This window comes from Brachyistius frenatus, unplaced genomic scaffold (genome assembly GCF_029030835.1).
Source record: "Brachyistius frenatus isolate BFR_SWC_R1_liver_20210118 unplaced genomic scaffold, ASM2903083v1 Contig_12, whole genome shotgun sequence".
NCBI lineage: Eukaryota > Metazoa > Chordata > Actinopteri > Embiotocidae > Brachyistius > Brachyistius frenatus.
The window spans coordinates 2,398,046-2,410,907 of NW_027210611.1; the positions used below are offsets into that span (position 1 = coordinate 2,398,046).

The 12,862-nt window shown below is 41.2% G+C and overlaps 1 protein-coding gene across 2 annotated transcripts in view; it reads left to right on the plus strand.

Moving 5' to 3' along the window:
* The window catches only part of agap3 (ArfGAP with GTPase domain, ankyrin repeat and PH domain 3), a 112,758-nt gene that overhangs the window by 52,573 nt on the left and 47,323 nt on the right, over positions 1-12,862 (plus strand). For both annotated transcript variants that reach the window (XM_069692153.1, XM_069692152.1), the window contains exons 3-8: positions 451-538; positions 3,905-3,990; positions 6,650-6,791; positions 7,286-7,420; positions 10,102-10,229; positions 10,485-10,640. In XM_069692153.1, the coding sequence (XP_069548254.1) occupies positions 451-538; positions 3,905-3,990; positions 6,650-6,791; positions 7,286-7,420; positions 10,102-10,229; positions 10,485-10,640 (735 nt within the window). The remainder of the gene's footprint in view (positions 1-450; positions 539-3,904; positions 3,991-6,649; positions 6,792-7,285; positions 7,421-10,101; positions 10,230-10,484; positions 10,641-12,862) is intronic.

The window sequence follows — 12,862 nt, forward strand, 5'->3', positions numbered from 1 at the left end:
TTATTTTGACAACTATAGTTAAAAAGGGTGTTTTAAGGAAACTTTTACAACTAAGATTTGAAGCCAAACAGAAAACCTTTGAATGAGATGTTTTTGTGTTTGTGTCTGAGGAAATGTTTTTTTTTCTGATATCATTGGTCTTGATGTGATGTTTTGTTGTTGGCTACTAACAGCTGACAGATAATGGACCTTCAAAGCCATTAATGATCGAGCTTGAAGGCTCTCTTTTGACCTTGAAGACACTAGCTTGAAAAAAAAAAAATCCACTCATGGTTCTTTCTAAATACGGACGCCTTGAGTGGATGTAGTTGTGGAGAAGAGAGTTAAAGCATCCGAAAAACAAAGTAAAACAACCTTGTACTGGGAATTTGTTTGTCAGGTCATCGTTATGTTCCTTTAAAGTGTTGTTATGTCAGTACTAACTGCTATATTTTGCTCCTGGCCTTGCAGGGCATTGTGGGAAATCTGTCCAGTGGGAAGTCCGCCTTGGTGCATCGGTACTTGACAGGCACATATGTGCAGGAGGAGTCTCCTGAAGGTAAGAGTCTGCTGAAGGAGGTGTGGGTCAGGAGGTGACTACAGACATGACAGATAACACAAAGAAACAGAAACACAAAAAGGAAAATGAATGAACTCATGGCTGATGTTCACTGACTCTTACGGCCTTAATGTCACGTTGTTAATTTGTCAAATAGAGTATATTACAAATGTTTCTGATGTGTGTGAAAAGCTCGTATGGTAAAATACTTTTTTGTTATCAGTTTGATGTTTCAAAAGCGTCATAGTTAAATTATACACGAAGCTTCTGGGTGGAAAATTAATTTCCTTTTGTTTTTCCCAAGGAGAAAGTTGAGCATGTTGGCACGCATTGCTACACTGTACAGATGAATAACCATATTAGACAGAGTGTATTAGGACATTTACATGAAGCTCAGCGCTGGTTTGTTTGCTGCTTGTGAGAGTACATTTTTAATTAGTTTGTATTAAAATGTTTGTGTTATTGAGCTTCCAGATGCCACGATTGACTTTTGGTTTCATTTTATCATCTCCTTTTTTTCTCCCCCACTAAAACTGGCGAGATAATGACTCGGCATATAATTTCCAGAAAATTGAAACTGGAAATACTCATTGTTAAAACATGAATGTAAAACCGAACTTCAGCATTTTTCTATGACGGTAAATTAAAATTTGTGTTACTATCATAAACCAAAACTAGTTTTACAAGGTTAGGAGGTACTATATACATGAAAATAGACCCCGTTTCATTTTAATGACTGTGGTTTGAAAATGTTTCCAGTTTATCAGAAAAATCATAACAAGAATGCCCTCTTCTGGCTCGAGAGCTATGTCTTCCAAAAATTCACAAAGACTATTGGCAAACCCAGAGTTAACTGATGATCTTTGAGGGTTTTGCAGTGTTTCATTTTAGTGTAATTATAGTGAGGATGAGACATGAAGCGCATAATTAGTTTCTGGCATTTTGCTGCACCGAGGGAGCAAAAAAATTCTCGTAGCTTAATTAGTCCTTGAGAAATCAATGCTGAAAATGCTGGAAAAACAGAACAAGCGTTGTTGCTCTAATCAAGGAAACACGTCAGTTCAGATATGTCCATTTACATCGTCGCGAGTTGCTGCGATAAAAAAAACATTCCCGTCTCGTGGATACCAGCTGCTCAGGCTCTCTTTGTATCTGATGTGCTTTTACCACTGGACTTACTCCAGATTGAGTATTTACATTGCGGAAACATCGCCCGGCAGAGGAAGGTTCAGCTGCGAGCTGTTTCTACACTGTTTTGTTCCTGGGCTTTTGCTATGATATCTGAAAAAAAGGTACTGGGGTGTGTTGCTATGGCAACACCGGATGGAGCTCTGTTGGATTGTGGCTCTGTGTCAAGGTCTAAGCCTCCGTGTAAGCAGAGTATGCTTACTGCGTGTTAACCATGCCTACCAACTTACCGTCTCTCAGTAGGCTGTGTGCAAGGTTACCGGTCGCCTGTTTTGATGCGAGGTTGAACTCAAACACATTCAAATAAATCATAATTAGTTTTCATCATGCCAGAAGAAGAGTCTTGATAGTCTGCCTCGTTTATTCACGGAACTGTCTCTCGCTCTCTCTCTCACTCTTTGGATGCATTGTATTGGCTCGGCTCTAAATAAAGACAACAGCATACTGGATGATTATGTAACTAAAATGTTTACTTCAGATTCCATCCATGTTTTCACCCGAGCCGTATGCTTCCATTGCAGACACTGGTTTCCCACAGTCTTTTCCATAATCTGTTCTGGCATGTGTACATGCTGCCAGCTTCCATACAAACTCTTGATAAATCTTTTGGTTCAGTGTGCGTCGTTCTGATCCAGTCTTTCGCACTTTGTAATGAGATCCTCCCCGTCTTTTACCGCTTTTCAAACAGAATTCAAACATACAGACGCATAGTTTCTTTGTCTGAATCTCCAAAGCTCTGTGACTTCAGTGAAATAAATAAATAAATAAAAAGCTGGCTGGTGCTTCATGAATCTCTCTCTCTCTCTGTTACACAACCAGCATCTAGCAGGGCTTGATAGCCGGTGCAAAAGGCTGGGAGAATCCTGTATTTGCCAAGCGGGCTAAAGTGGACTTAACAGAGTGGAAGTATGGCTCAAGTGGATATGTATTGCTTGCTGACACAAGAATACTGTCTGCCTATTAGAAATTACAGGGCTTGGCTGCTGTATGACCCTTATAGCTCCTCTGTGATGTGAGAGCTGTAATTCTTAATAGGCTGGTTGAACAACATTATCTCCGACACTCTATTATCCAGTCATATAAAGATAGAAGCTTTTGAGATTCCCAGACAAGAATAAGATGTGTACTTTCATTGGACTTGCACATCTACTGTCTTTTTTTTTTTTAAGAAATAGATTTCATGATCATTCCGAGACCTTTTCAAACGTGTGCATTATTCAGTTTGTCAAATTGCTTTCACGATATTTTTGTATTCATAAGACACCTTTTTCACTCCCAGGGACAAATCTAGCCTCACAACTTTCTCATTTGAATGTTTTTAATCTCCACAGGATCGCTAACCATTCAAATGATATGCGAAATCTAATTTACTGCGTGCCTCTCCCATTGGTCTCTTCTTTATCTGCAGCCAGCTTTGCTAGCGGCAAGGAAAATGCATTTGCATTAAAACAGAACTGTAGAAAAGGGGAGAGAAACTCAAGGCTGCATGGGTGCTAAGTGTTAGCCAACTATCCTGTGGACATATAGTGTGACCTGAAGCACCTCAGTTCAGAATAAAGACAAGTTTATTGGACTCTGATTTGATCTCTCATTACTTCACTTTTACTAAAATTATTCTACTTGTCTTGAGATTTAATTGCAAAGTGCAGCATGTTGTAAAAACTAGTCGTCGAGCCCACTGTAGTTTATGCAGTGAAGAGTGAATAAACAGCTTGATAATGTTTGTGAAGTGAAAGTTGGGCCTTTCTGTGACTTGTGGCAGTGTGGAGATAGTGGCAATGAACTGGTTTCCCTCAGCAGCTGTGCATTAGACACGCTAAATGGCAATTTCTCGCCCACATAATTGGCTCCAGAGAGACCTGGTTTCCTGTCAGCATATGATCCCGACAACACTGTGTTCGGGAGGTCTAAATTGAGAAGCTGCACTTAAACTCGTATGCATTTCACCAAACTTCTACAAGCCATGTCAAGCTGTGTTTTGATATTGAATTTTGGTCTGTGATGTACGTTCTCATTTTTTTCCCTCATTAATGAGTGTGAAATGTGTCTGCTGTCATTTCCTACTTAAGAACCCCCTGGTGGTTTATTAGTACGTCCTTAACAGAAAATTTCCAATTTCGCTGAACATTTTGTCAGTGACCTTGGAATAAACTTATGGAATAAATGTCTCCTCCTCAGGTGGACGTTTCAAGAAAGAAATCGTGGTGGATGGTCAGAGCTACCTACTTCTGATCAGAGATGAAGGAGGGCCTCCTGAACTGCAGGTAGGAGTTCTAATCTTGAATAATTAATGTCTCTTTATTTGAAAGCTGCCAGATGAGTTGAGCAGAAACTTTTCTGCAAACAGTCAAGCAGACAGTAACTGTTTAAACAGACCATTGCTTCTCTGCAGGACTACTGCAACAGCACTCTGCAGTTGTTCCACCAAAAGCAACAACAGACAAATGAAGAAGCCAAGCCCGAACCCTTTTTGTGGTCAAAGGGACGACACCTAATCATCATATTAGTGTGTGAAATATGAAGAGCAGTGCAGCTGCTGTTTCTTCCAAAGTGGGCTTTAAAAAGTCTTCAGCATAAATCAAGTGATATTGTGATATGACAGAGCAGCCATCAGACTCTTACCTTCAGTGTTTCATGTCAAATTTGATCTCCCATTTACAACTGTTTCAGGGCTTTGATTTAGTTTATCCAGCCTGGACTGTATGAAGCCCAAGAGTCATTGATTCATACTGACATTTACTTTTGCATGACTGCACAGCATCATAATTATCTTGTTGCAAAGTTGCTTGAAAATTTTTAGGAATTACATCTCTTTTATTATTTAATCTTTTATTTTAATAATGCTGTAGCGAAAAAAATTCCCCTCGGGGATTAATAAAGTAAATACCTACCTACCTACCTACCTAATCTATCTGAAGTCTGTACAACAACATTTATAGTTGTCAAAAAATGTTGTGAAGTAAAAACCACAGTATTATCCTCAGAAATGTAGTGAATTATAAGTATGTATGTAGCATAAAATGGAAATACCAGGTAATTACATCAAAATTGTCATCATAAATATAACTAAACATAGTACTTAAAGTGGCTCTGATACATATTTTCATAATAAAATGCTTGAATGTGAACATGTATGCGAAAGGGGTTGCAAGTACAGTGACAAACCCACAGAGCTTTTATTGCATTGTTTAGATTTGTTTATGCTCGCAACTTTCATGTTTAGTTTTGCTCTTGCAGTTTCTTTTCCAGGCAGCTGCTAACTGTAGAATATAAGCTCTGGTAAACCCGATGTATGCCACCCAGCCAGCACCGAACAGCAGGTAGACAACCTTAGAAACTCGCCTGCAGACATAGTGGAGCATATAGCAGCTGAAGAGCCACATGTTTCTCTTGAGGATTTGGTGGAAGCCACAACAGAGCTAAAATAAATGTGGATTTTGGACACATTTGTCTGGTCTTTAGAAATAAACACAACATCTGCATGTTTACATAAACAAAACATGACTAGGAAGGTAACATAACAATTTAAAAGGAGATTATTATCTCGGCTTTGCTTACAACTTATTTCCACTGGCTCTGCGTTGGCTAACCAAAACTCCTTTCGTTTAAAGCACAAGTATTTATTCGTAGTTACTTTGCACCACGAAGAAAAAAAAAACTGCCTTTTAAATCTTTCTTTCTTCTAAATATAATGTTATTGATCACTTTTGTTGCTTAAAGGTGTTGAATGCTAACTCTAAATTAATTTGATAAAGGATTTGAAATAATTCATGTTAAATAATCGAATACAGTTTAAAGCTGAAGTATCAAAGCCCAGCCCCAGAGAATACACGCAGACTTGCTCGTGGTTTCATTCACAAGATACGATGTTCCTGGTGAATTTACCATTCGGCTCTTTTAGCAGCTACTGATGCTTGGCTTGGCAAAGCTCCGATTTACGCTTGCATTACACTCAGTGAGATTAGGGAATAGAAATGAGTTTGGCTCAGTTGTCAGCTGCCTGTATAATTAGTGGCATAATTAAAGGCGTCCATTATGTTCCCACTCACAGGAGGCTGAGCAAAGTCATGGCTTGGGGGCTTGATTTGCCATTCAGTCCCTATGGGGGTCCGGGCAAATGTGAAAGCTGAATGAAGAAGAGGGCAGTACGGGAGAATAGTTTATCACTTGATTGTCACTGTTACTACTACTCTGGGTTCTGCTCTCTGTCCCACAATGGCTGGTGATTAAGATTAATATCCTCTGCTCAAGGGAAACCTCTCTCCCCCGTTTGATCATAAACTACGCAGAAATTATGAATATATATGACACAGAAAATAAAAAAGATTCCTAGGTTATGATAGCAGAGGGAAAACAAAACGGATACGGACTCGGTTGTGGTGTTTAATCATTCACTGTCACTGCACCTTGTTCTGGTACGAAAACAAGCCATTCAATGTAGGATGGTTGTTGCTGCACTGCCCCCTTCTGTCTGTATTTAGGAAGTACAGTGACAAGATGACCTGCAACATCGGAAGTGAATGTGAACAGTTCTAATTTTAGTCATTTCTTATAAGAGCAAACTCAGAAAATATTTCTTTCAGAAAGGTTTTAAGAAATATATAGTGTCACATCTGGTCTTTCCACAAAAAAGTTCAATTTCCTTGTTAAAATGTTCAAATTCCATCTTTCTCACCCTTCTCTCTCATTGAAAAATTTAAAATCCATGAATGAAAAATAATTTTCGTGTGCACTGGAAGTTTCACATTTCCACGTCACTCTTGTCTTACTCTCATATTGGGACTCATTTGGCTTCAAAACTTGTAACGTCAGAAAAACGTGCTTGCGTATGTGCAAGCATTAAAACAGTTCATTTGTGTGGATGTTCCTGTGGGTTCTTATATTTCACATTACAGTAACACAGTCCCTGTGCTCTGTCCTCAGTTTGCTGCCTGGGTGGATGCAGTGGTTTTCGTCTTTAGCCTGGAGGATGAGATCAGCTTCCAGACAGTCTACAATTACTTCTTGCGCCTAGCCAGCTACAGGAACACAGCTGAGGTCCCGATGGTCCTCGTCGGAACACAAGGTGTTTTCTCTTCATCTGATATGAACAGTATACACGTGTTTTGTATTGCTTCTTCTAAAATGGAACTATTGAGTCTTTACACAGGAAGTACTCTGTGTTCTCTAAGTCTGACATACTCTATATTTTTCTTATTGTCAACTGTTACAGATATTCCCTCATTCTGTGCTGTAGTTCATCTTTAGCTGATCCCACATATACTGTCCTACTGCACTGAATATTCAAGAGCACACCAATTGCAGATTAATATCCAATTTCCCTAACAACTTCCATTTAGTTCTCTTTTAGGACCATCTGTTAAAATATACAGTGTCCATCTCTTTTGGGAAAATACTTAGCCTGCTTTAGAAATGAAAACATATGATTGTGACTTTGCTTTTTGCTGTTTTTGTGAAATTTGTTGACAATAACAACAATGTGGTACAATAGCGTATAACAAGCCCCATCTGTCAAATCAAATATTTGATTCTTGTTTTTTTCTCACCGTGTTCTGTTAGATGCAATCAGTGCTGCCAACCCCAGAGTGATCGATGACTCACGGGCCAGAAAGCTGTCAAACGACCTGAAGCGCTGCACATACTACGAGACCTGCTCCACCTATGGCCTGAACGTGGAGAGAGTCTTCCAGGACGGTGAGAGGGAGGGTTTAAACGTGTGCAAATGGGTTCGACAGGAAGTATAGCTTGAACATAATTTTAGAGTACAGCAGTGCTTGCACCTCTGTCCTAGTTTACTAGCTTAAAATATATGTCATAAGCTATTCTGAACTATATTAAAAATTGTAAATTGGCAGATGAAATGTGCCAGAAGTTCACTGATTTTGGCTTCTCAAATGTGATTATTTTATCACATAACAACCAACATGAACACGTCAACTTGGGCTTTGGTAAACTGTGGATAGGCATTGACTCATCTTATTCTCGGGCATCAGATAAATATCAATCACAATTATTCTGGACTGCCTTTCAAACATTTGAAATATCCACATTTCAGTTGAACAATTTCTGCCTGATAAGTATGTAATAAAGGTGACAGACAACAAAGATACATGGTGTATTTTTACAGCCTTCCCATTTCAAGAAAAGTGGTCAACTTCGGTCTAACTTATTATGGCAAACTGTGAGCTTATTAATCAGCTCTAACCTCTGTTACAGACGGGCTGATCAATGTGACAAGCAGGTAGTCCAAGAGTTTTAATTACACAAATTTTGATAAATAAAACTCAAATGAACACAAAACAACAATGAGTGTGAGGCTGCACTGTGAGCAGGTCATGGATGAGCCAGGAGTGTTGTGAAGGTGCAAAAGCAATCAAAGGGGACAAAGGTGAGCGAGGTATTGTGCACATGGGTCAGCTGTTATAGCCTGGGAGGCAGCCGGTGACCCACCTCGTGTCAGCCAATCGCCTGCTGGGGTTTACCAGCACAGCCTCCAAGGTGTGACGCAGCTTTAAATAGGAGGAGCAAAATGGTAGACATTCTTGGATCAACATATTTCTTGCTTTTTGTGTCACTTTGTGTCCACAGTGTCATAATTATGACAGTGGCTTATTGTAAGGTAGTATATTTCTTTACATTCAGCTAAATACTGTTGTCACCTCAGCAGTTATTAGTTGTAAAAACTAAAATCGTGACGCAGGATTGCATACAAATGTGGAGCTCTAAGCAGGAGACCAGCTGATATTGAGTTATGTATAAATGGTAAAACACACTGTTACCCTTTTATATTATTTCTGAAAAGTATCTGAAAACTTAGTTTTTCTTTGAATTCATAATGGATGTCATGAAATTATTATTTGGAAAACGGCTGCATCAACTCTGGCACATTATCCCCCAAGGCTGCAGCTCCTTTGAAAGGCTGTCATCCCTTCAGAAAACATCTGAATATGTAACACAATGTTCACTTTGCATTTCATTGACTGTTGATGCACAGGCATGTTGTCTTTCCTCCCTGCCTTAATTGCTTCCTGAAACCCAATTTAAAATAATTAAAAGAGATGAAGGCTGGTGGGCTGTCTGGCGTAGTCGCTTTGTATCACTCTCGCCTTCTCTCTGTATTCGCCATGCTGCAGCAGGCAGCTGGGCGTTATGGTCCCAGCTGTCAACGCAACTTCAGATCATCTCTCTTTGCCTCAATGCTAATTCACGTCACGCAGACTGAACATCACCTCCCTGCTTCCCCTCCCTCCAGTCGAGTGTGCTGTGAATCAAATGGCGGGTTGCACCAACTGCATGGCGAATCAGGCTGTTCATATGGTGACAAAAGTCTCATTTGGCCAGCAGTGAATGACAGGAGAAAAATTGCTCGTATGATTCTGTACAATTACTTTTTTGGAAATAGAGGTGCCTTTTTCTCCCAGGAGAAATGAATGAGAAGTATGTTCCTTATTACCTGACTGGAAAACAAATGGCCTGAGGTGGTTTAATGTGTGTACTTGGGAGTGTTCTTTTGATATGGAAAAAATAAATCATTTTCTATATCCCGCATCTACAGTGGTCCTAAACTGAGGAACAGGGTTGCTGTCTCTATAATATTTCATGAGCTCTGAGGCTCACAAGAAAATGTGGAAAATTAGGCACATTGATAATAATGTTATCTTTTAATTGTTGTTTAAAGGCAGCACAAATCTCATGAGCCAAGAAAACAAGCCAAGTTTATTTATATATCACATTTTAACAACAAGGCTGTTCATAAAACATATAAAGCATCAAAACAAAATGTAAAACAACTGACGGAGATTTAAAAGAGCTAGATAGAATAAAAATACGAAATACAAGAGTAAGTTACGGTGCACTGTAGAAAACAAGTAAATAAAACCAAAACTTACTTCAAAAATCATTTTGCATTGGCTAGTTACAAGTGTTAAGTAAGAAACCATATTTTTTGAGACCCTTGAGATGGTCGCTGCATATTTCAAAGTAAGATTGACCTCTAAAACCAAACCGAGGCCTGGACTTTATAAATCATGTAGCAGGTTAGTAGTTGATACAAGTTCTTACGCTCCAGTCTGAGATGATACGCATTGTCAACTGTTGCTCAACTGTTGAAGCAACGTGGCTAACAGAGCCCAACCAATGTATCAACTAAAATATCGGAATATTTTTACTCCCTAATATCTGAATTGGTATTAGACCCTAAAATGCAGTATTGGCTGGCCTCTACTGACTGACAAATCTACAGAAGCACATGTTTGATTCTGGATTTTATGTTTAAACCCCTAATACTGCCCTGAATTCATTTTTTGACAATAATTTATCCCAATAAATATTTGACAGGATTACTAAACCATCTGTTGCCGTTTCTTTAACTCCAGTTGCCCAGAAAGTTGTGGCCATGAGGAAAAAGCAGCAGCTCTCCATCGGTCCATGCAAATCACTCCCTAACTCTCCCAGCCACTCATCAGTTCCCGCTGCATCGATCCCCTCTGTTCACATGAACCAGGTAAGACCCAGATATTCCACTGTTTTACCGACTGACTGACACGCACTTAAATTCTTCATGTGATTATGTAAAGGGTGTCCAGTTTATGTAATTCTTCTCATGATGAATGCTTACATTGTGAGTGTGGGAAATCTTGTCCACATCATGTCCATCCCAAACTGACCTGCTTTTATTCCCTGTTCTTTACAATCTCTCTCTCTCCTCCCTCCTTCCCTCTGATTCTGTCGGTTGCTCCTAATCTCTCTCACTCCCCAGGCGGCCAATGGTGGGGGTGCATTCAGCGACTACTCCTCCTCTGTTCCCTCCACCCCCAGCATAAGTCAGCGGGAGATGCGCATTGAGACCATCGCTGCCTCCAACACACCCACGCCCATCCGCAAGCAGTCAAAGCGCCGCTCCAACATTTTCACAGTAAGTATGCGACAGCTGATGCAAAGCAACACCCACTCGCACTACTAGAAGGCATGTTGCCAAGCACACTTTTTCCACCAGAGGGAGACAGGTAGCTCAAAATGCATCAAAAGCCACCTGTCCTGCCTCCGCTGAAGGCAAAGACGGTGTCTTGTTCACGCAGCACAATGGGCAAAGGAGAAAAAGACAAAATAAATATCTTATTAGATCCCTGAAATGCTCAAAAAAAACAAAAACAAACAAAAAAAAAACTTAAAGCAAATATCAAAGATAAGCACTGTGGAAAAAACATCGACTCTTTTCATGTCCTTTTTCTTTTCAAATTGGATGTAGTGAGTGCACATGGATTAAGTTTCTCATCTCACCGATAACTAACTGGGCCCTCTGCGCTGTCTAAATCTTTGACCTCCCTCCCCCCACCCCTCTTATTTTTGCTAGATCCTTTCTTTGCAGTGACTTCCCTTTTGGGGAGAGACGGCAGCAACAAACCGCCAATGCCACTTCTCCTGCCCGACCCAGCTAAACTAAAAATCCCACCCAACCTATGGCCTTGTTTACACGCTGCTCTAGTAACGCATGGCCGCAGCCTCCACCAGCCCCCCAGCTTCAGTCAGAAGTGCCCACTAGTCATCCTGCTGAATCTAGATACCCCCCCCCCCCCCCCAAGTATCCACCCCTCTTCTATTCTGGCTGGTATTCGATTTCCAGTCGCCAAGATAAACTACCACACCAGTATCCCGACCCCTGTCTGCCTGCTCTCTACCCCATGTCCTGTCATATTTGCCCTTTGCTCTAACCAATAGCATATCTGTGCACTAACCACTCTAATTTCCCTAGCTGTCCTAAGCTTGTCTTTTACTTGTAGCCCTCTTTTTCTACCCAGCTTGTTCCCTACCTTTTCCCCTCTTCTCTCCTTCCTCCTACACCAGCCTTCTTCTTTGCTGCTGAGCCTTTCCTAATCTTGTGTGGCCAGACCTGAGCCTCTTCGAGCTCAGGGAGGTCAGTAGAAATAAGAAATCTTTAAATCAGTGCAAAAAAACTCTGTTGAGCACTCGTCAATGCCCAAAGAAAACCAACCATGTGGTCAAATTCCCAGCTAACGTAAGAGTTGAAGTTTATTACTCAACTCTTGAGCTTTGTGAGCCTCATGAGACGGAGGTCAGGCTACGTCAGATTGCTCCTTTCTTATCTCCTCCCTGCTACATCTGCGCTCTAAGATGTCCCTCTTCCTCCCCCTCACCTCCTCCCTCTGTCTCCCTCTGAACCCTGTCTTCTACCCACTATCCTCTTCTCTCTCCTGTCTCTCTCGATCTAACTCCGTCTCTAACCTCCCGATCTACCCCCTCCTCCTCCCTTCCTCCTCCTCTCTTTCTCCTACCGCCTTCATCCTGTTACCTCAGCTGCTGTGGGAGCCGCAGGCTTTGTGGCCTCCGAGCAGTACAGGCTGTGTGCTAGCTCCCCTTGTTGTCTCCCTTCCCCCCCTGCTAGGTAGTGACTAACCATGTCCACCAGAGAAATGAGCCTCTCCCCGTCCGCGTCATGGAGATACCGAAGCACGCCACCTACCCAGTGTGGGTGCCCGAGTGGCAAGCCGAGCGGGAGTTTCAGCTCATGACCTTCTGAGGAGCGGCGAGCCAAGGGTGGGGGGAGGGAGGGTGAGGGAGGAGAGGAGGAGGAGGAAGCGGAGGAGGAGAAAGAGGAGGAGGAGGAGGGGACGGAAAGTTAACGGGGGCGACGTTTCTTCAGTGACACTTGAAGAGTGCGATGGGCTCAGGAGAGGAAGACTTGCCGTGCAAAACCTTTTTTTGCCATTTTACAAAACAAGCGAAAGAGAAAATATTTCATCAACACAACTACGTCGAGGATGACCCTTTTCCTAGCTTTTGTCCGTTTTAAAAAATAAATTGACCTTTGTTTTACCAGTCCCACAAAAGTCCTGCTAGTCACTGATAGATCGCAGGTTGTCATTTATGTTATCAAGCCAAGCTCTTGTAAGTAGTTCATGTTGATTTTGGATCTTTCAAGAGGAGTACTCAATGAAAGAAAATATGCCTTAATGCCATCAGTAGACGAGCTCTGACAGATCAGTATCAGACTCTCTTTTGTCATTACATACAAGTCCAGTCCAGTTATAAATCAGAGATACAAATGGCACAGTCATGGCACTGGCATTGGGACTCTTGAATGAAGAAAAATCCTTTGCAATGTGCAGCTTATAGTGT